General features: G+C 40.2%; 1 protein-coding gene across 5 annotated transcripts in view; it reads left to right on the top strand.

Annotated features, from left to right (window-relative positions):
* The window catches only part of Thrb (thyroid hormone receptor beta), a 374,473-nt gene that overhangs the window by 327,368 nt on the left and 23,498 nt on the right, over positions 1-23,607 (top strand). For 4 of the 5 annotated variants that reach the window (XM_048355963.1, XM_048355962.1, XM_048355966.1 and 1 more), the window contains one exon: positions 20,814-20,914. In XM_048355963.1, the coding sequence (XP_048211920.1) occupies positions 20,814-20,914 (101 nt within the window). Of the gene's footprint in view, positions 1-4,225; positions 6,218-20,813; positions 20,915-23,607 lie in introns of those variants that run through there. The other variant, XM_048355967.1, reaches the window with a different exon arrangement.

Raw genomic sequence — 23,607 nt, 5'->3', positions numbered from 1 at the left:
TACTACAGAGCTATTACAACAAAAACAGTTTGGTAGTGGCACAAAAACAGCCCTGTAGACCAATGGAACAGAAGGCCCAGAAAATAACCCACAGACCTATATAGTCATCTAATATTCAGGAGCCAGAAACATAGACTGGAAGAAAGAGAGGCTCTTCAACAAATGGTGCTGAGAAAACTAGATGTCCACATACAGAAAACCAACACTAGATCCTTATAAATCGTGATCCTTCTATATCATCTTGCACTAGCATCAATTCAGAATGGATCAAAGGCCTTAGCTTTGTAACTATGAAACTTTTACAGAAAGGAAATGAAACATTAGAGCTCCTCAGCATAGGCAGGAACTTTGAATAAAGATTCAGAATCACAATAAATCCAAGAAGACTTAATGGCATTTTATCAACAATGAAATTCTACTCATCCATTAGAAAGAATGACATTGAATTATTCATAAGGAAATGGAAAGACTTGGAGAGGTTATGTTAAGTGAAGTAAGCCAGACCCAGATAAGCACAGGTTGCATGGTTTCCCTCATTAGTGAGAACTAGAAACTTCCTAAAATCTAGAAGTAATCACAGTGGGTGGCACCCAAGAAGTTACAAATGAATTAACTGAAGAATAATAGAAGCTATGGAAAACACAAATAATATAATTCTTTAGAAAGAATTAAGTCAGAGACCAACAAAATGAGTACTAAGAAATTGATACTTGCAGGGGATGTAGGAGGGGATCAAGAGGAGAATAGCATAAGAAGAAATGTGGAAAATGAGCCACAAAACTAAGATAAGTGAAGGGATGGATAGAAGGGTGGGGGAGAAATGTATCAAAGGGATGACACAGATCAAGATGAATTGGATACATAAATTGCTTTTTTAAATGCAAAAAATCCAATATATAATCTAGAAAAGTGAGGGAAGGGGTGGGCTAGAGGGGTGGGTAAGAATGTTAAAAGTGGTGACATTGATCAATAAGCACTGTATTCCTTAACTGCTCTGTTGAATGGCAACTCTTTTGTACAACTGCCTAAAGAAAATTCTAAAGTTTCTTTATAGCAGAGGATATAGCCAACATGCTAAAAAGAAAGCCTACAGAATGGGAAAATCTTTGCCAGCTATTTATCAGAGAAGAGTCTAATATCCAAAATAGACTTAGAGCTCAAAAAATTAAATCTTCAAAAAGTAAACTCTCAAAGAACGAACAATCCAATTAGGCTAATGACCTAAAGAGAGACAGCTCAGAAGAAGTAAAACTAGCCAATAAACACCTGAAAAACTGCTCAACATCTCTAGCTATAAAGGAAATTTAAATCAAAACAACCCTGAGATTCTACCTCATCCTATTTAGAATGGCCAAGATCAAGAAAATGATAACAGATACTGGCAAAGATATAGCCAAAAGAGAATTCTGTTTTACTGTTGGTGGGATTATAAGCTTGTTCAACCACTCAGGGAATCAATGTGGAGGTTCCAAAATACTAAACATAGAACTACCTATCCTATGATCCACTCCTGGGCATTTATCCAAAAGATCACAAACCAGGATATAGTAAGGCCACTGCACAACCATATTTATTGCATCACTATTCACCAAAGCCAAGGTATGGAATCAGCCCAGATGCCCCTCAATGGACGAATGGCAATAAAATGTGGTATATATATATACATAATGGAATTTTACTCATCCAATAGAATCAATAATACTATATCATTTGTAAATAAATGGAAAAACTTGGGGAAAAATGAGTGAAGTAAGTCAGGCCCAGAGAGTTGCATGTTTTCCCTTATGTGGAGGCTAAACTATAAAAGTTTAGCCTATAAACCTGTAAGAAAACACATAGGGTGACATGCAACTGGTTACAAATGTATTAACTGAAATATGGTAGATTGAAAGAACTCAAAGAATGTAATTCCTTAGAAAGGTAAAGTCAAAGCCCAAGAAACAGATACTTGCAAGAGGTAGGGAGGGTCTAAAGAGAGAGGTTAAATTAATGCAGAGGAAAAGGGTAAGAGAATGCAGTCAAGAATTCAGTGTATATGCTACAAAATTAAGAGGGAAGGAATGGGTGGGATGGGATCGGTGAGAATGTTGAAAGGAGTGGCATTGATCAAGATACATTGCATGCATAAACTGTTTTGTTACATGGCCACTTCTTTGTATAACTATTTAAAGGTAATTAAAGCACACTGTACAATTTATGAAGCATTCTTGCTAAAAATTTAAGCCCAAATCAAACTGAACATGTAGACATTATTGACAGAAAACAATAAAGGAAGCTGTTAGCATATAGGAAAATCAGCAAAATTTACAGTAAAAACTCATATGATAAAGCTTTCTATCCAAAACCATTTCAAGGAAAACATAGAAAGGGAGAAGACTTCATATTACCACTATTTTTAAAAATTATTTCAACATATATATTTAATCTGGATCTTGATTTGAAGAACTAAACGTGAAATTAATTTATAAAGTATATTTAATTATTTAAGAAACTGGCTGTTGGGGCTGGGAATGTGGCTTTGTGATACAGTACTTTCCTAGCATGCATGAAGGCCTGGTTTCAATTCCTCAGCACCACATAAACAGAAAAAAATGGAAATGGCGCTGGGGCTCAAGTAGTAGAGTGCTAGCCTTGAGCAAAAAGAAGGCACAGACAGTGCTCAGGCCCTGAGTCCAAGGCCCAGGACAGGAAAAAAAAAAAAAAAAAAAACCAGGGGCTGGGGATATGGCCTAGTGGCAAGAGTGCTTGCCTCATATACATGAAGCCCTGGGTTCGATTCCCCAGCACCACATATATGGAAAACGGCCAGAAGTGGCGCTGTAGTTCAAGTGGCAGAGTGTTAGCCTTGAGCAAAAAGAAACCAGGGACATTGCTCAGGCCCTGAGTTCAAGCTCCAGGACTGGCCAAAAAAAAAAAAAAATCAAATTAAAAATTAAAAAAACTAAAAGGAAGTGGTGCTGTGGCTCAAGTGGTAGAGCACTAGCCTTGAGTAAAAGTAGCTCAAGCACAGCACATAGGCTCTGAGTTCAAGATCCAGGAGTGGCACAAAAATAAATATAAAATAAAGGAAATAACCAAAGGCATAAAATTTCTGGATGTTCTGGCTGAAGGTCATACAGTGGTTTTTCAAATTCCACTGCTTATGCAAATAACATGAACTTCAAAAATCTCAATGGCAGACAGACAAAGTAACTCAAGCCTATAATCCTAAATTCTTGGTAGGCAGAGATATAAGGAAAGTGCCACACCAGCTTGGACATAACAATTTGAGGCTTTGGGCACCAGTGGCTCATGCCTGTACTCTTAGCTAGTCACAGGCTGAGATCTGAGGATCATGATTTGAAGCCAGCCTGGGCAGAAAAGTTCCTGAGACTCTTTAAAGCTGGAAGTAGAGCTGTGGCTCAAGTGGTATAGAGCACTAGCCTAGAACAACAACAACAACAACAAAAAGCTTATAGACAGCACTTAGGCCCTGAGTTCAATCCCCAGGACTGGGGAAAGCATGCACAGCCAGTCTCAGGTATAAGTGTAATTGCTTCCATGGGGGACACACTTGGCTCTGTTTCTCATGTAAGCACTGAGCTCCATTTTCAGTTAACAGCAACAAGAGTTCCATGGATTCATTACAAGTAGAGTATTCCAGCTTGGGGTGAGAGCTTTGTTCTGTTTTTTCCAAAAGATAAAAGTGAAATAGAATGCTAGTCAAACATTTTGGAGGAAATTCACCCTTTCCTAAACACAATAACCAGTGACAAAAAGTGAGAGGAAGAAAGTTTTCAGGAGTTGTCCTCACCCTTTTTCATGACAGTGTGTATGTTCTTTCCAGAGGGAGGATAACAGTGGGATTTCCCAAGCACACACTAGGGACTCCTGAAAATGGTTTTCAAGTGTTCCTTTGGAGTGTCCCTTCGTAGTCTGGCTTTAGTTGGCATTGTTAGTGATGGAAACAGGACAGGCTTAGATTTGGGCCTTTAGCAAATAGAGAGGACACCAGAAAGTGCTCTGGGAAAAACTATAAGTACAGATGGGTTCCACATCCAGCTCCCAACCAGAAAAAGAGGACTTAGAGTGCATAGTTGCCAGGAAAGATGACTGCTTTATTGAAAGGTTGATTTTTTTTTCAGATTCATTTTGTGAAAATTGAGATAAATGATATCAAACCAACAAAAAAAACCAATAAGGCTTAGATCTTTTTTCTGGGATTTGCAGAAAATAGTCATTGCTTCCAATACAATGTATTGACATTTTCAATAGGGAGGAAATACTAATTATAGAGACATTCCTTCACTTATAGGTCAATTGTAGTTTTCTAGTCAATTCCTCCTTCCCTCCTTTTATTCCTTCCTTCTTTCTCTCCCTCGCCTTCTTCCTTCTTTCCCTTCCTCTCACTTTCCTTCCCTTTCTGCTCTTCCTCTTCCTTTTTTGACATGATCTTGCTGTGTACCCTAGAGAACTGGAACTCACAATCCTCTCACCTCTGCCTGGCTACTGTAAAGTCATATTGCCAAACATACACATGGGTCAGCTTGGGTCTCTTTCATTTTAATTTGTCTCTTGGTTATTTTTTAAGTCGATTAACCTTTAGGAGATTTATAAAGTACCATACAAGTATGGTCCACTTTAATCTATCAGGAGAAAGAGAATGAGCCCCTGGCATACAGTAAAGCCTCCCACCTCATTGATGTCATGATCTAGGAACCATGTGCATCTGTGGACAACACTGGCTACCATCCACAGAAAGAAAGCCACTCAATCACCTTGCAAGCATTTCCAGTCTAATTGGATAATTCCTTAGTTAAAAAGGCATGGCGATTCTTGAGGAAATACATTTCCTCTTAGATCACTATCTTCAAATGACAAGTCCACGAATTCTTCTACTTCAATTACACTGAAGTTGAAAATAATTACAAAGGCAGATGTAACTGGAAATAAGAAGGTGCACAGATTTCCACACACTGCTAATCAGTATTGTTGAGCACAAAGAAACTGGAAAACTGCTACAATACAGGTCTGTTCTTCATAGTGGCTCTTTGGTATGCTCTCACCCTTATAAAAAAGTCATGAAGACAAGTGTTTTAAGTCTTATGTAGATCCGTGCTAACAATATTAAAATGCCCAGGCACAAGGAAGGGGATAGAACACATGATATCACTGCTTTCCAAGGTGGCCAATGGGACTCAAGGATCATGGAAGGATGGCTGGAACCAGCTATTAAAAGCCAAATGGTAGTATTCAATGACAGAATCATCCACTAATGGTCATACTAGATTAAAGCCTCCCAGTCAGTTGTTGGGCTCATTACTCCTAGATGTTCTCTGGCTGATGCTAATAAACTAGATTATTGATTTTAGGATTGTCTGTGTATCCAAGGATATTATCTTAAGATGTCTTCAAAAACATTTCACGCTTAAGTTGTCAACTATAATGACATAACAATGACTAATCATTTTCTAATCAAGTTGAAAAGGGTTAAACCCCATGTATAAAATGAATCTTTCCCAGCCTCACAGTAAAAGGGACATTCTTGCTATCGCTCCCCTATCTGGGTAAGGCCATTTGCACCTGCCTGCCATCTTCCCCAGGAATTAGCTGCATGTACAGCTTAAGACCTTTATAGTCATAAATCTGCTTTCCACTGTGTGTGTGGATGGCAGGAGAGCTCTCAAGACACCTCCATCTGGGTAGGATATTAGCACATCAGGTGCTATTCCCAAGTGAAGCAAGCTGGCTTGCTGGACTGGTCGTGGTTATTCATCTTGCCCTGTCCTTTCATGTGTATGTATATGTGCTTCTCTGCGTATAGGCCCTGCTCATAGGGTGGAGGGGGCTGGTGACTGTGTGCGTAGAGTGGATGTATATGTAAAGTAGAAACTGAGCCAGGATAACAAAATGAACTACTGTATGCAAGAAATGTATGAAGTGTGCCCAGCAGCCGGCAGCAACTGCTACATGCAGGCCACTGATTATTACACGTACCTGGAGGATAGCAGGGGCTTCGGTGGTGGTGCTGCTCAGACGGTGCCCAGGAACAGCGTATATATGGAACAGGCCTGGGCAGTGAACCAGCCGTATACCTGTAGTTACCCTGGAAACATGTTGAAAAGCAAGAACTCTGACTTGGACCTGGCCCTGCATCAATACAGCCAGCCTGCATATCTCCCTGAAGAAAAGCCTACTTTTCCTCAAGTGCAGTCACCATCGTACTCTCATAAAAAAGGTAGGGACCCTTTCTGCTTACATTTGTGGTTTCTGTTTCCTTTTGAAGTTAGTGTGCATCTCTTTTGTCACATTTTTTTGTATATGAACGCTGAGAATTCAAAGTTAAAAGGCAGCAGAAAGAGAGGTTGCTAGGTGATTGAAGGACTGTTGGCCACAATGATTTCCAAGCACCTTCTTTCTTCAGGTGTGAGAGCTGGAGAGAGTTGGTTTTCTAGGATGTATGTACCTGTGGGTCTGTCTGTCTTTATTCACCAACAGAGTGGTAGCGATTTCTTTGCTAAGGAAAATAGGCATGAGGTTTCCTCTTGGACAGACGTGGTACAATTTGAAGTGAGATAATTCTCCTCAGTTCATATTCAGACCACAATTACATTTTGACTTTTTTTTGGTACTTCATCATTGAAAGTTTGTTTTAGTTATCTGGAGAAATAGTTGAAGGATTTCTTTGACAGTGCAATCGTGTGATTATGTGAGATTTGTAAATGTTCTTTTTTATACATTTATTTATTAGTGTGAACTGTTAGCAAAGCTATTTGTAACCAAATCAAACAGGATATAAAACTTAAACAAAAACATATATACTATACTTTGACATTTGTGCACCTAAAATCTAAGTTTACAATAAGAAATGAGCTCGTTATAGAAAATCAAGTGAAATAACTTTCGAAATAATCCAATATTACAACAAGTGTTAACATACATGTATCTTAACAGAACAATTCTTAATTTCCAATCAGCAGAACATTTCTTGTATTACAAAAAGATAAAAGAGGTAAACAAATAGTGCTACAGGAAGGCTTTTAATAGATTTAAATTCTACCACAAATATGCCTCAAATTCACCTTGTACATCCTGAGTATGACCTACAACTCTTTGTATAGAGAACCAAATTAACAGGTTTCTGTAATTTGCAAGAATGTGATGCTTTTCAATCTTTGAAGGAAAATTTCTCTGTGAAATTAATGAAGTGCATCTTTAAAAAATCATATGGCTTATTTAGTTGACAGTTTCTATAAAAATTTTCTTAATGTGACTCTTGATTAAAAGTATCCTGTTATAAAAACAAAATTTTTAAAAACCCTAAAATCCCTACTTAGTTTTTACTATAAGTAAAATGGTATGTATTTCTATTCATAAGGAATTTACCTTTGAAAGGAATCAATATTACCTCGTTAAACATGCTTGACTATGCCTTTTGTAGCATGCAGAATTATAATAACCGCTGTCTTTTACACCACTATCTTTAAAAATTCCTGCACAACTTTTCAGGGTCTTCCCTTTTGTCCTTTTCACTCTGTTTTTCTTCAACCGGCACTAGGGAATACTTGCTTATGAAGCCAGGGATTATTTACTAATTAATCTGATGCATGAGCTAGAAGAAAAGACACATTGTATGCATATATTTATGTAATTTCTCAAAACCATTGAAAAGCCACTGCCACCTGCCAAACCTACTAAATCAAATTAGACAAATATTCTTAAATGCACTATTATTTACTGTTACAGTTCTTCAAGTAAATCCCAGAAAAATGAAACCCAGCTGTTAACTGGGTCTTAAGACAAAAGGTCATACCCAACTTGTTTATCCCTATTGATCCACTATTGATTCTTGCTATTGTTGAAAGACATAAGTAGTGTCTCATTAAGGCAAAATTAAGACTGCAAACAGGTGTTCAGTGGGGGCAGGCCTCATTTTCCAATTGGATTTTTACCTATTTTCATGAGGTTCATAACTGCTGTGTTTTGTTGTTACTGTGGCTGTCGACTTTAAGGATGCTTTATTCTCTAGCCTTTAATAGGAGTTTTCCACTGTGCAGAGAGCTTCCATAATGTTTCATATAAAATGTACCTTAATTAGATGTACACATTGATGGGCGGGGGGAGGCAAGGGGAGCAGTAACAACAATAGATTTAACCAGAACTGGAGAATATATGAAAACAAAGACTCCTTAATTGGTAGGCTTTAGAATGACCTTTAGTTCTCTGTGTTTTTGCACTTGTAGCCAGGAAGGAAAATGTTATCAAACCCTGAAGAACATGCACCAAGGAGGAGTTATGCTTTATTTAGCCCAATGAATCTGATTTAAAATGAAACTAGAAGAATTTTGAGAACGAGGATAGATATAATTGTCACATTCAGAGTGCTGAAATACAAGATACATAGTCTTATTTTTCCCAAAGCAATATAAGAAAACAAACTTTCATCTTTTTAACACATTGATAACTTTATAGTCAAGGCTGGCCTCAAACTCACAGCCTCCTACCTCAGCCTCCTGAATTCTAGAATTACAAATGCGCACCACTACATGTGGCAAGAAAACAAATTTTTAACAAGTCACGGACACACAAAATCCCTTACAGTACTTATCCCTGTAATCCTAGCTACTCGGGAGACTGATAGCTGAGGATCACAGTTCAAAGACAGCTCAGACAGGAAAATCTATGAGATTCTTATGTCCAACCACCAAAAAGCTAGAAACAGAGCTATGGCTCAAAGTAATACAATGATGGCAGTAAGCAGAAAAGTTCAGGGACAGCACCTAGACCCTGAGTTCAAGCCCCATGACTAGTTACAACAACAAAAATCTCATACCTACTAGACATTCCTAGGACATTTCTTTTTTGTACATTTTATTGTAAAGGTGATGATATACAGAGGGGTTACAGTTACATGTGTAAGGTAATGAGTACATTTCTTATTGCACATTGCCACCTCTCCCTTGTTTTCTTCCACTTTCCCTCCCTCCTACTCCCCTCCCCCCCAACTTGTAAAGTTCATTTCCAACATAGTGTCTTATGAGTACTGCTGTTGCACTGGTTCACTCTTTGTCCTTTGCCTCACCGTTTTGTTATTCCCTTTCCCTTCCCCAAATCAGATAAACATATATAGAAGACACAAGGTACCAAAATCAAAAATAGTGACAACAGGGGATAAACCAAGGTGGAGAAAAAAGAAGCAAAGAAGAAATAACTTCACACAGTACATTTATAAAAAAAAAAACTCTGGTTTCTATATCTTGGAGTTGATTTCAATTAGCATAATTTTACATGGTCATATGTACATAGCTATTGAGCTATTGTGATCCTCTGCTAGGAATATCTTAGTCATATACCAATCATTACAAATGAGGGAATCCATGGAGCCTGTGTTTCTGTGGGTCTGGCTCAGTTCACTTAATATGACTTTTTACAAGTCATTCTGTTTCCTTACAAATGGAGCAATGTCATTCTTTCTGATGGAAGCATAGAATTCCATTGTGCATATATGCCAAATTTTCTTGATCCACTCATCTACATCTACTAAGGGGCATCTGGGTTGGTTCTATATCTTAGCTATGGTAAATAATGCTGCAATGAACATAGTTGTGTTGGTAGTTTTCATGTGGCCTTGTTTGTAATCATTTGGATAAATGCCCAGGAGTGGGATTGCTGGATCATAGGAGAGCTCTATGTTTAGTCTTTTGAGGAACCTCCATACTGCTCTCCAGAGTGGTTGAACCAGTTTATGTTTCCACCAATAGTGTAGGAGAGTTCCCTTTGGCCACATCCCCACAAGCATCTACTATTATTTGTTTTCTTGATAATGACTGAAATCAACTCCAAATGGATCGAAAACCTTGAGGTAAGAGCAGATACCCAGAAAATATTACAGGAAGGGATAGGGGATACACTATGGTTCCTTTGCACAGGTCGAAACTTCCTAAATAAAAAAACAGAAACAACAAACCCAAGAAAGGCTGGATAAATAGAATTGCATTAGACTGCAGTTTCTGCATGGCAAAGCACATAGCAAGATAAATACAAAGCCCTCAGATTGGGAGAAGGTCTTCACTAGCTATACAACAGACAAGGGCCCTCATATCAAATGTATACTAGAACTCAAACAATTAAACTCCCCAATAACAAATCCTCAAAGAAATAACTACCCATTAATAGGTGGGCTAATGAATTAAAAAGAGACTTCTCTGGGGAGCAAATAAGAATAGCCATCAGACACATGAAGAAATTTCAACATCTCTGGCCATAAAAGAAATGTAAATCAAAACCACATTGAGATTCTCCCTCATCCTAGTTAGAATGGACATGATCTCTTTGTCTTTCGTGTTTTATTCAAATCAGTCATGCTGGCTAGTTGTGATTAAACACTTTTGCCCCCTACCACCACCACTTGTTCAAGAGAAAAGAGAGAGAATGAATTTTAAAATGAGATGGAGAATTGGCAGCCAGGACTTGGGGGCCTTCTGCTTTGTGATCATAGTTAAAAATGGACACATCCTCTGTTGTTGTTTTTTCCCCCATCTTTTCTGCTTTGGCTAGCTGGTTTCATGCAAAATTTTAATCAGATTCCAGAGTCCTCCAAATGCTTGCATCTGGCTGCTGTGAAGGGAGCTCATGCCAGCAGCCTCAAAGTCCACCTACCCAGAATCCTTCCCTGGAGTCTACCCTGGGCAGCTGTCCTCCACGTGGTTCTTAGGTGACCCTCTCTACCCCGTCTTTATAGGAACCCATGTCCAAAAATTGCTGGAATGTTTCCAACAGAACTGCCATCCATCTAAGAGATTGAGAATTCTCTAGTTTTGAAGCATCATCAAGGAGAGAGTTGTTAATTTTGCTTCTGATGAGATGTGCTCTTGCTCCATACTCTGTTTTAGTTCTGCAGAAAGCAAACTGAAGTAAAGCAGAACTGTACTTTTTGAGTCTGTTCTTATTGCCTCTTTCTTCTAAACAGGACTTAGTCCTTTTTTGTGTTCTGTAACTCAGTGGGATGGCTCCATGTGATGTTAGAAATAGGAATTAAATGGCAAGGTGAGGATATTTGAAGTAACCCACACCAAGAGACATGGATTACAAAGAAGAGTTAAGCCCCAAAGAGAAACAATCTCCAGTTAGAACTCCTTTGGCCACTTTTTAAATTAGAGAAGGATTACCATAGAGTAGCATTGGGAATGGAGAATGTTAGACTCCCCCATTTCCAAACCCCTCCCCCAAATAAAACCTGTTATGTGACAAACAGTACTGTCAAGCCTCAGAGTCATACCTAGTCATGTGAAAAGCAGGCAGGCAGAATGATTCAAAAATTTCTTCATGGAATCCTTTGCAACCCATAAACGTGAACGTAAGGTAATTAAGCAGTCTTCCCAACTTCTCTCTTTCTCTCTCTCTCTCTCTCTCTCTCCTCTCTCTCACTCTCCTTCTCTCTCTCTCTTTCTCCCCCCCCATTACTTCCCCTTACATTGCTTTTCTCTTCCATCCTTCCTTTTCCCTCCAATTGAACTTGTTTAGATTAAATCCAGAGGATTCAGTCCCAGTGAGCTATGATTGGAAGTTTTGTCTACAAAGTGTGCCATTGGGATACTGATTAGCCTTTTAAATTATGCACTTCCACCTATATACTATAAAAAGATAACATTGCTCCAGAAAACACTACTACTTGGTATGGGGGGAGAGGTGTCCTGGGGCTTGGACTTGGGGCCTATGCACTGTCCCTGAGCATTTTTTCTCAAGGCTAGTGCTCTACCACTTGAGCCACAGATCTACTTCTTGTTTTCCTGGTTACTTGGGAGATAAGAGTCTCACAGACATACCTGGCCAGACTGGGTTTGAATCACAGTTCTAAGATCTCAGCCTCCTGAGTAGCTAGGATTATATGTGTGAGTCATTGATGCCCAGCAAATGCTACTTTTTAAAATACTGAACACTTTTGCTGCTTACAGAAATGAAAGCAAAGTGAAGAACAATTTTTTAAAATTCCCAAACCAATTTCTAGTGCAGATAAATGAGTGGGCTCTGATTCCTTTTCTTTCCTGAGAACTAGGCATCTGTCTTATCAAAGCAATGTCCTTCAGTGATCACACTGGATGCCTAACCTCATCCTGAAACACGTATTGTCACTCCTTATGATGAGAGCTACTGGTAGAAATCCAAGGCATAATGAGCAGTTGAAGTAGTCAGATGCCTGGCAAGCTTGGGAAGGAATAGTGGCACTGCTGATTTCCTGCATAGAGGGTGCACGTTCATCAACTTCCTCCATCATCCCTCCATGGACAATGTCAGCAGCCAAGGACAAAGCCCTTTGTTTAGTTCCCAGCCTTCAGGCACTTAGCCTGAGGTCAGGCTCCCCTCCCTTCTACCATTATGCTGGCCCAGCTTTAGGACCCATCTTCAGCATCCTTTCTTGGTCAGTACTCACTTGATTCTATATCCTTCCTGTCTCCACAACATCCAGAGATGCTGAGCTGTCCTGCACTGTCCTTGGTACCAGCCTTTCCTAGCTCCCTCAGCAGGCTGCTTTAAGGCTCTGGGCTCTCCTGGAAACTCCTGCCAGCACTGTGTCCTGTGCTCCTCCATCTTTCAGCCACACACTGCAGTTTTTCCATGTCCTCTGTCCCAATACAGGACTCTGACTCATGGCTTCAAGTCCTCCTCCATGGCCAGTTAAAGAGCACAAATTTAGGCAACTTTTCTTGGCTGCAAGACACTCCATTTTGATCTAGGTCAGTACTTATAGCCTCTGCTCTAAAACTCTTGGCCCATCTCTGCATGAGTTCCTTTGTCTGCCAACTAGCCCCAGCCCAGAACCAATGAGGCTTCCTTCCAGCTAGACCTGCTGCAGATACAGCCTGCTGTGATGACCTGCTGTCCTCGGCCTGCATCACCTTAGTTACAGCCTGTGCCACCTCCATTTAGCCAAAGCCATATTCCTGCCATCATCCTGGTAGCTTCTTTCAAAATCAAGTATCCCGTGTTTTACACAATATCCTTGAATCACACATACTTCACTTGTTTTGGGGGTTGTTTTTTTTTTTTTTTTTTAAGGTCCTGGTGCTTGAACTCTGGACCTAGGATCTGTCCCTGGGCTTCTTTTTGCTCAAGGATCACTCTCTACCATTTGAGCCACACACCACTTCTGGCTTTTTCTGAGTGGTTTATTGGAGATAAGAGTTTCAGGGACTTTCCTGCCCAGGCTGGCTTTGAACTGTAGTCCTCAGATCTCAGCCTCCTGAGTAGCTAGATTTATAGGCAGGAGCCACCAGCACTGGGTTGTCACTTTTAATTTTAAAAATTAAGTAACCTAAGTGATTTAAGGTGTTTCAGACTAGGGCTTCTCAACTTTGGCACCATTGACATGGAAGCTCGGGTAACTGTTATGGTTGCTGTCTAGGCGCTGCAAGAAGACTGGGAAGCACTGACCTCTGACCATTGCATGCCAGTAGCACACAGGTGCACACACATATACACACTGGTTGTGAGAACAAAAATATGTCCAGCCACTGCCAAATGGTGCACTGCACAGCAAAATCACCCCCTAGTGGTGGTAAACTATTGCCTTGATAGTGAAGAATTCAATATTTCCAAACACTGGAAGTAAAGTACATTTTGTAAAGGAACTTTTTTGTATGTGACAGGAAAATTCCCTTCTCAGTTCTCCAAGTGATTCAACTGTTGTGGAATACATCTGAACAAACATCCACATAGATGCATGCAACTTGATACTTGCATGTGAGTTGTAGGCTATTTGGTAACCTGTGGAATATACCTGAACATATATCTACATGTCTTCATGTGACTCAATGCTTACATGCATGCAACAGGCCATGTATATTTGTTTATATGACATCTTCCTAGCTCCTAAGTATAGGAAGGCACTAAGTAAGTCCTTTTACTGCACACTCTGTGCAGGAAGTGCAGTTGGACCATGAGATCAATGCAATGAACTCAGCAACAGTGACATTACCCAAACTCCACCTTACACAGTGTACCACTGAATAATTGATAGCCTACATTTTGAGAGCTATGTAGCCTTAAATCTTATTTGGAATAGATTTTCAGATGCATTTTTTTCAAGTATGCAAGACAAGAAGTAGCGGTAAGAACAAGTATGTGTGCCTTAAAAGTCATACACTGACTCTCAAAGCAAAATGAGAAGCACCTACCATCCATTTCTGGTAAGCCTCCCTTTCTCTGTCTACTCCCTAGTCCATTTGACCTCCATAACTCCTTTCAAAGCAGGAAACTATCTCAGTAGTACCTACCAACCATCTAAAATGTCAGTGTCCATGAGCACCAGAGCTATTGGTGATATATTAATGACAGTAATATTTCATAACAGCTGCCAATTCCCAAGCATAACATACAATGTTTATGTTATATCATAAGAGCCTTTCTCATTTTGACATGGAAATATGTTCTCTTTCATTTCCCTTAGACTACTTTTGTCTTCCTACTTGTGATTAAGTATCTGTGAAATATTTTCATTTATTTTTAAAGCAACAAGATATAAAAGTAAACATAAATGGGGGCTGGGAATATGGCCTAGTGGCAAGAGTGTTTGCCCAGCACCACATATATAGAAAATGGCCAGAAGTGGTGCTGTGGCTCAAGTGGCAGAGTGCTAGCCTTGAACAAAAAGAAGCCAGGGACGGTGCTCAGGTCCTGAGTTCAAGCCCCAGGACTGGAAAAAAAAAAAACCATAAATGATGCCAAGGTTGGACATTGGAGTTGGGGCATAGTAGGGCATGATGAAGAATGCAGAGAGCTAACATAGATGTTTCTTTCTTGGGGGGCAGGGGAGGTTGGACTGCCTTCTCAGTTTAGCTAACCATTGCCCCATGAGACTTTGAGCTCAGATTGTCAGATATCCCATTCTTTCACATGAAGTAAGAATGCTGGATTTTGTGTGTAATCTCTTAGTTTTAAATCTTGGCTATGACTTTTTAAAAAGACTAAGGCAAACCCAGTAGAATGCCAGTGAATGTGCCCTTTTGATTAAAATTTCATTATGCCAGTCTGTTTCCTCTCAGTAAAATTGCACTGTTTTTGAATTGCAGATTGGAAGATTATGTCAGCTACTAAGAATGTGAGTCTACAGAGACAGGAAGAAGGAAGTTTTAACTGGGACTTCTTGTGCATAAACTATGTTATACCAAAGCCTAGGACTAAACATCAATATGGTTTAGTTTCAGGAAAGATAATACAATGCCTGCTTCGCCCTTTTCACTATCCTGGGACCTCAGATGGGAATCCAGAATCCCTGTCATTTTGTCCGTACCCCTCTTCTGAAATTAGTCCCTGTCCTGGTCCACCCACCACCCCTCCCTACTCTACTCCCAATGCATGAGAGGTTGAAGCCTTAGACTCCAGTGTTTGCTGTCACTCAGGCAGCCTGAGAGCAAAGTATGAAAGGCTCAGCATTCCCAGGAAGGCAGAAGGGAAGGCTGGCAGTGGCTATTCTGAAGAGTTAGTGAAATGGGACTCACCCACCCCTCTATACACACATACACACACACATACACACACGTGCGCATGCATGCACATGCACACATGCACAGCTCTGCTGGGGTTCTTGGACAGCAGTAAAAGACCTCTCTACATTAATGCCATTTCAAGTCCATGGCCCGGTGACTTGCACACAGAAAGCTCTTAGATGTTTGCTAAATAAATGGATGGATACATGGTTTAATTAATTGCTATAGTGTTTTGTCAGAGAGTTAATGATGAGTGTGAAGCAAAGCGTTGTTCCTAGTATCAAGAATTAAATGCAAGCGGGATCATGATTCATATGTTAGAAAAGGCTAAACACTCAAGGTTTTTTAAGTATGTAAAGAATTAAGGAAGAAGATTCCAGTGGTGGGGGTGGGGCAGGGGAGAAGCTTAAATTGAAAGGATCTTCAGCATGAGATGGACTGAGGAAATTCAGTATAAAATTGGAAGCAAAAGTACATGTGCTAATAGGTTAGCTTTCTTGTGCGTGTTAAAATGCAATCTCAACTTAACTTGGGGTTCTTGATGGCTCAAATCTGAGAGTCTGCGAGATAGGTCAGAGTCCATCAGATCTGTTCTCCAGGATTATTCCTCAGGTGAACAACGTATCATCCAGGTACACTTTGGCCTGCTTAGAGGATTTCCATCCACCTGGGATCACAGCTGCTACCTTAAGGAGCCAGGATTGGTTTGGCTAGGCAAATGGTCTATACCCAAAGTAAGATTACACATGGGGGAAAGGGTTTCCTTTCCCAACTTGGATTTCTCTTTTCTGGTGGCAGCTTTTACTTTGGATCTTCCACCAAGATTGATCAGCTTTATATTCAGTTTACCTAGAGCCATGTGTCAGTCAGGGTACCAGGTTTCTCCTCCTAGTGCTTTCCATGCTGTTATAATTTACTCAAAAGAACTAACCAGCTTTCTGATTTTTTTCTTTTTTTCATTTCTTTATTGTCAGAGTTATGTACAGAGGGGTTACAGTTTCATATGTAGGGTAGTGCATACATTTCTTACCCACCTTGTTACCTCCTCCCTCATTTCCTCCCCCCCCCCATGAATTGTACAGTTGGTTTACACATATAGTTTTGTAAGTATTGCTGTTGCATTGGTCTTTTTATCCTTTGTCTCTTGATTTTGATATTCTCTTTCCCTTCCCTAGTTCCATTACATGTATATACAATATCCAGGGTACCAAAATCAGGTACAGTGATATCAGGGGTAAAACCACAGAAAAGAAAGTCAAAAGAAAAAGGGCATAATTTCACGTTATGTTGAAAATAACTGTGATAAACCACTATTTTCCATAACTTGGAGTTCATTTCACTTAGCACCATCTTTTGTGTTCATATATGTACATAGCTATTGAGCTATTGTGATCTTCTGCTAGGGCAGTCCTAGATGTGTACTAATTATTCCTGATGAGGGAAACCATACAGTCTATGTTTCTTTGGGTCTGACTCACTTCACTTAGTATGATTTTGTTCCAAGTCCTTCCATTTCCTTACAAATGGGGCAGTGTCATTCTATCTGATGGAAGCATAGAATTCCATGTGTATACGTATACACATATACACATTTTCTTGATCCACTCATCTACTGAGGAGCATCTGGGTTGGTTCCATATTCTAGTGATGACAAATTGTGCTGTGACAAACTAAGTTGTGCTGGTCAACTTTCTGATTTTACTCTAACAGAAAGCATGGAATCTAGTGGAACCCACAAAGCCAATCTTACTGTTGTACATTTGTAGTGCAATTGCACAAATTTCCTCTTACATCCCATGTCCCATGACAATATTCTGCTATCCAGACACAGTGGCGCATGCCTGTAATCCCAGTTTCTCAGCAAGTAGAGACAGGAAGATCCCATGTAGAGGTCAGCTTGGGTAAAAGTTAGTAAGACCCCTCCTTAAACTAAGTGATGAACCAGTAACAAAGGATCACATATTGTGTGATGACATTTTTATGAATAGACAAATTTTTACAGAGAGTAGATTAGTGATTGTCTAAGACAGAAGTAGTAGGCAAGATGAGAAGAATCAGGGAGTGAGTCCTAAAGCTGTGCAGTATCTTTGGAGATGATAAAAATGTTCTAAGACTGATAGTGGTCATGATTAATCAGCTCTGTGGGTATATTGAAAGCTATTTAGTTGTCCATTATATGAATTATAAAGTTCTTACTAAAAATATTGTTTTGAAGTGAGCTGGACATGGTTGTTCTCAACTACTTGAGAGACACAGGTGAGAAAAATCAGAAGACCTGTCTAAACACAAACTACAGCAAAAAGGGACTTGGTGGTGTGGCTCGAGCAGTAGAGTACTTGCCTAGCAAGCTTTAGGCTCTGAGTTCAAAACCCCTGCACCACCACCAACAATAACAAAGTTAATGTTTTATTTTGTCAACCTATTATTTTATGCAAGATAAGACTTAATTAATGTGGCATTTCCAAATGTCAGTTAAAAACAACATCTCTAGGTTCTTTGCTGGACAAGCAGAATGTTTACTTTCGTAAAAATATGCTTGATAAAGTGGCAGCAGAGTTCAGTGGTATGAAAAATGCATTTGAGCAAGTAGAAGCTGGCAAAGATGCAGCAACCTTGAATCACCACATATTGTCATGGGCCTCCACTGTTTTCCTGAAGGTGTGTGGGGGTGGGGGGGTGTAGATTAGCTAGGCATTCCTAGCAGTCCCTTGGGACATGTGGAGGTAGTTTCTCACATGAGCAGTGTAGCTTCATGTCTGTCCTGTTTCAAGACAGACCACCTTTGATGGGATGACACTCATCAGAATCCACACTTGGCAATGGAAGTGTTATACTTTCCTTTGTGAAGCCTACTGGCCGGCATGTGACTTGTCTGTGAATAGGAAGACCCTGAATTAGAACTGCAGAATGTGGCGATCTTCTATGATGCTGTCAGGTGCACCTAGTTCCTGAAAAGAATCCCCAACTAACCTAGCCATGATGGGGGAGGGAGATGTTATTGCTTGCCAAAAGTTATTTCACAGTGAATAATGGACTGAGGCATGATGATTGATGTATCATTGCGTGCACCGACTGTTTTAGTTAAATACAATGAATGTGTCTGTGTTAATATTGTAGGGGAAAGAAAGTGGTGGGCTGAGAGCGCTAGTGTGATCGTGTAAGCAACTGCCACCGACTCAAGTTGTTAAAAGTAGGCAGCTCTATAGAAGGTGGGATGATTAAAGACATTTAATCACCTCCATCCACCAAGAAAATAATTTAGAAAAAACAACAGAGAAAAGCAAACCATTGATCCCCTAACTGTCAAAATATGAAAAGAGCTCATTCCATTTTCTGAATTAGCATTGGGTTCCAAGTTTGCCAGAACCTTTCGGAACCTTGAATTATGTGACCACCTAAATGAATTATTGAACCACAGAGAGAGGGAAAATTTCAGTGTTCTACCACCAACTCTAAAAGCTAAAGCCATCAAGAGTGGTAAGGATGAGGATGGGCAGGTGAATTTCCTGTGCTACCCCAACTCCAACTCTCATGAAGGTCCCCCCAAATACCTGCTGTGACTCTTCCTACAGCAGCTCCCACTAGCACTCTGTGCAGCTACTGCAACAAAGACTTTGGAGTTATCAAATGCGGAGTACAGAGGTAAGGGAGAAAGGGGTGTAAGTTATTTCTCTCTAAGCAGGAAGGAGCTGGAGAAACAGAACTCGATTTTCATATACTTCTCAAAGACCATGTCTCATTCATTTTTATATTCTCTCTGTCTCCCAAAGTGCTTAGCACATATCATATGCTAAATAGATGTTTGTTGACTTCTTGAATAGTGAGTGATTGAACACACAAACGATTACAGTTCCTTGTTTTTCCTCCCAGAATTCTCATTTTTGAAATGTCTGATGGAAGTTTTGGAAACTTTGAAGTAAACTCAACAGATGAATCATGGTTTGCCTGATGCAAAAGTAAACTAAGAAAAGCTGTGATATTTAAAAATGTAATCCTGCACATTACCAAATCTCCTGCTGAAGTCATTTATCTGCCATGCGGGAAGTAACACTTCTCTAAACGGGAGCCTCAGCAAAGTAGTTCCTAAGAAATCATGGAAACAATTCCTTCTCTTCTGTTTTCTTTATAGCTTTTGTTTCCTGAAAAGTGAGCCTTCTGTGAGCTAGTTTAATAAAAGTTCTTGGAAAATGTCATGGTAAAGAAGTCATCAGTCATTTCAACCTAACCAGTCTGCTCAAACTAGGAAAAATCTCCTGAGGCAAAGAACTTCCTAAGCACATGATGGGGAAAAGAAAAGACTCATTTTTCTCAGCCTCCCCTCACTCACATCCCAACAAATCATGTCCTGCTTTGATTTTTAGGATTTAATCTAAAGCCTGCTTTTGTAGTAAAGTATTGGCACCTGTGAACCCAACTGGCCCTCTGACAGGTACTTCCGGGTGTCAGATCCTCTCTACATGTAAGGAAGAAAACAACAGGTGGAAAACAGGCACTTCACATTTTTGTTTTTAAACGTCAGCATCCTGGGTACAAAGGGAGTTGTGATTCCATACTTTGGACTACCCTGGTGTTGGACTATATATTATAATATCTCAAGTTGACCAAAAGTTTTTAGATGGCCTGGGGTATTCTGCTTTAAACATTGAAGTTTAGAAAAAGGTTAGCATAACTGGACACTAGAAATTAAGAATCTAGGTTTCAGACTGCTTGGTAGTTTTCAGTAGTACCTTAGAGGCCAACCTCCACCCAATGCCAGAGTTTTGTTTTTTTTTAATTATTAAGTTATTGTACCAGGGGCTACCATTTCATAAATCGAGTAATGAATATATTTCTTGTTTTGAACAATGTCACCCCTTCCTTTACTTTCCCCAGTTTTCTCAAGGCCAGTTTTTTTATTATTGTTTTTTGTTTGTGTTGTTTTATTTTTTTACTTGAGAAATGCTTAAAAGCTCTTTCAGGACCTTTCCAGCTATGAAGGTTTCTGAGTTCATTGCATGGAGTGACTCAACTCTAGCATTGAGAGTCTTTTAAAAAACAAGTTCTGAAACTAGCCTTATGACTGAGATGGTGTCATTCAGGATTTAGGGCACGGCAGCAGTTTCAAATCACTGTGATTCCTGAGACCCAACAAACAATCTTCCTGGCTGTTCCCACCGCACAGTGCACAGATTCCACCTGGGGCTCCAGCACTCTGAGATCGAGGACTGACAAGATTGTGTGGTTTCATTAAGTCTTTTCTGTCTTCACACCCCTCTTAGCAAACCATCATCCTGACCAAGCGATGAGAGAGGTGTGGCGTGTCTTTCCACATGATATTTTCTCACTGTTCTCTCTGTGCTTCTCTCACAGGGTACATCCCCAGCTACTTGGACAAAGACGAGCTTTGTGTCGTGTGTGGGGACAAGGCTACAGGGTACCACTACCGCTGCATCACCTGTGAAGGCTGCAAGGTGAGTGCCCAGGTGCCCAGCACGCAGACCTCTGCCCAGCTCCGATCCCCTAACAGGGCTCCTCTAGAACTTGACGTTAAACCAAATGTCAACGTTCATGGCCTGCGACCACTCAGGTGCCTGATGTTCGTGAGATCTAAATTTTCTTTATCCCAAATCATAAACGATGATATGAAACTTCGCTAGAATGTGATGTTTGGGTTCTTCACCTTTCCAAGTGGCTTTTATACACAGAATATAATGAAATTAGACTTACGGTTTAGGTTTGAAAAGGCCTATATCTTCATCATTGCAATAAATCTTTCCTTCTCCTGATTTCATCTATAGAGGGGCCAGTGTCTGATCTCTTGCAAGCTGTTTCCATTGCAAATCTGCATGAACTGGCCCATCAGGGCTCCACTAGGAAATCTCCTTCAGGTTATTTAGGTTCAATTACATTCTGAAATTTACTCAATGTGGCTTTTTCACAGTCTGCTTTAAATATATCCTGGTCATCCATTCTGTTCTCTACAGACCTTTCTTGAGGAGAGAGAACGTGACAGGAAATGCCAGTCCAGTCGTTTCCAAAGAAAGTCTAAATATATCTACTTACAATCCTACTGACAACATTATGCTTTATGAAATGTATCTTTTACCCCATGAACCTAGCCAAGAAAAATTTTAATCTCATGTTATATTCAGCATTCAGGTAATGGTTTGCTAATGGGGATGTACTTAAAGTTGGGGAAATTATTTTCTTGTGGAATATTGCATTTACCTCTTATATTGAAATTTTACTTATCGGAGCCATACTATAATCTCAGTGCTTGGGAGGTTGAGCAGGAGGATTGTAAGTTAGAGGCCAGCCTGAACTATACTGCATTCAAAGACAGTCTGTTCTACAGAGTTGAGACAATCGCAAAAAAAACAACGGCCAGCCAGGTGCTGGTGGCTCACGCCTTTATAAGCCTAGCTACTCAGGAGGTTAAGATCTGTGGATTGCAGTTCAAAGCGAGCCCAGGCAGGAAAGTCCATGAGACTCTTATCTCCAGTAAACTACTCAGAAAAAGCCAAAAATGGTACTGTGGCTCAAGTGGTAGAGCACTAGCCTTGAGCACAAAGATGCTCAAGAACAGTGACCAAGCCCTGAGATCAAGCCCTAGGAGTGGCAAAAAAAAAAAAAAAAAGGGACTGAGGATATAACTCCATGGTAGAGCTCTTGTCTAGCATGTTCAAGGTTCTGCATTTAACACTTCTGGAGTTCCAAGGCCTTTTCTCTGTAGTACTGTTATTTGCAATGTGATGAAACCTGCCCTCTTTCATCTAGATCCCTTAGATCTGCAATTTGCAGTTCCAAAACAAAGACTAGACTGAAGGTTGCTTGCTATGATGGCTCTGAAAATAATGTCTTTAGGGGTTTTTACAAGCTAATTACAAGTATATCTTGCCTATTTATTCATTAGGAGACTAGTAGACTCTGTTGAACTGCACATGCAGTTTATTGGTTTGATGTGAGATTAATAAAATTCTGGGGCTGGGAATGTAGCTTAGCGGTAGAGTGCTTGCCTAGCATGTATGATGCCCTGGGTTTGATTCCTCAGCACCACATAAGCAGAAAATGCTGGAAGTGGCACTGTGGCTCAAGAGGTAGAGTGCTACCCTTGAGCAAAAGGAAGCTGGGGACAGTGCTCAGGCCCTGAGTTCAAGCCCCAGGACTGGCAAAAATAATAATAATAATTCTGTAACTTTAGGTACATTTCTGTAATTCCCAAAGCCCAGTACTTGAAACTGGCCTTTTCCTTTTTTTTTTTCTAAGCACATATTTATAAGTCTTTACCTACCTGGTCAGGCAACATTAAAATTATTTTAAATCAGTTTCTTAGGACAAATTATGAATTCTGGGAGAGAACCTAGTGAAAATTCCATTTTATACTTATCTCCTCGAATGGCTCTACAGGCTGACTAAATGCATTACCAACAACTACCCTTAACAAAGGGAGCAATGAGCCTCTTATCCATGCTTAACTAAAGTCAGCACACCTCTCTGCTAAGACTGCCAGATATCTGGGGACCTGATGCAGCTGAGATTTATTTTCCTTATCTCTCTCCCCCACTTCTCTTTTATTCCTTGGTGGTTAGAGGGATTGAACTCAAGGCCTCATAGCTGATGCACGGTAACTCCACCATTTGAGCCTCGATCCCTTGGTTTTAGTTTGTCCTTAGATAAGGTCTCACACTTTTGCTTAGGCCAGCCTTGGACTGTGATTACCTTACCTCTACTTTTGGAATGGCCAGGATTACAGGCTTATACCACTGCATGTGGTCCCTCAGCTGAGGGCTGGATTTTTCTACCTCTGTGCCTTTGTCTGTGATCAGAATCCGGTTTCTAGACTGCCTCCAACATAAAACAAGAAAGGGACATGGCCAGAAGCAGATTATACTTACTTAGTGTAAAAACAGAGCCTCTTGCCTGGCACCAGTGGCTCATTCCCATAATCCTAGCTACTCAGGAGGCTGAGATCTGAGGATTATGGTTCAAAACCAGCTCAGGCAGCTCAGGAAGGAGAGTCTATAAGACTCTTATTTCCAGTTAACCACCCAAAAGCTGGAAGTGGAACTGTGGCTCAATTTAATAGAGTACTGACCTTGAACAGTGCCCAGGCCCTGAGTTTAAGCCCCAGAACTAGCACCAAAAACAAAAACAGAGAATACTA

The sequence above is a fragment of the Perognathus longimembris genome, chromosome 10, assembly GCF_023159225.1.
Source record: "Perognathus longimembris pacificus isolate PPM17 chromosome 10, ASM2315922v1, whole genome shotgun sequence".
In the NCBI taxonomy this organism is placed as follows: domain Eukaryota; kingdom Metazoa; phylum Chordata; class Mammalia; order Rodentia; family Heteromyidae; genus Perognathus; species Perognathus longimembris.
Note: the sequence above shows the minus strand (reverse complement) of the source record. Positions and strands in the feature narration are given on the sequence as shown.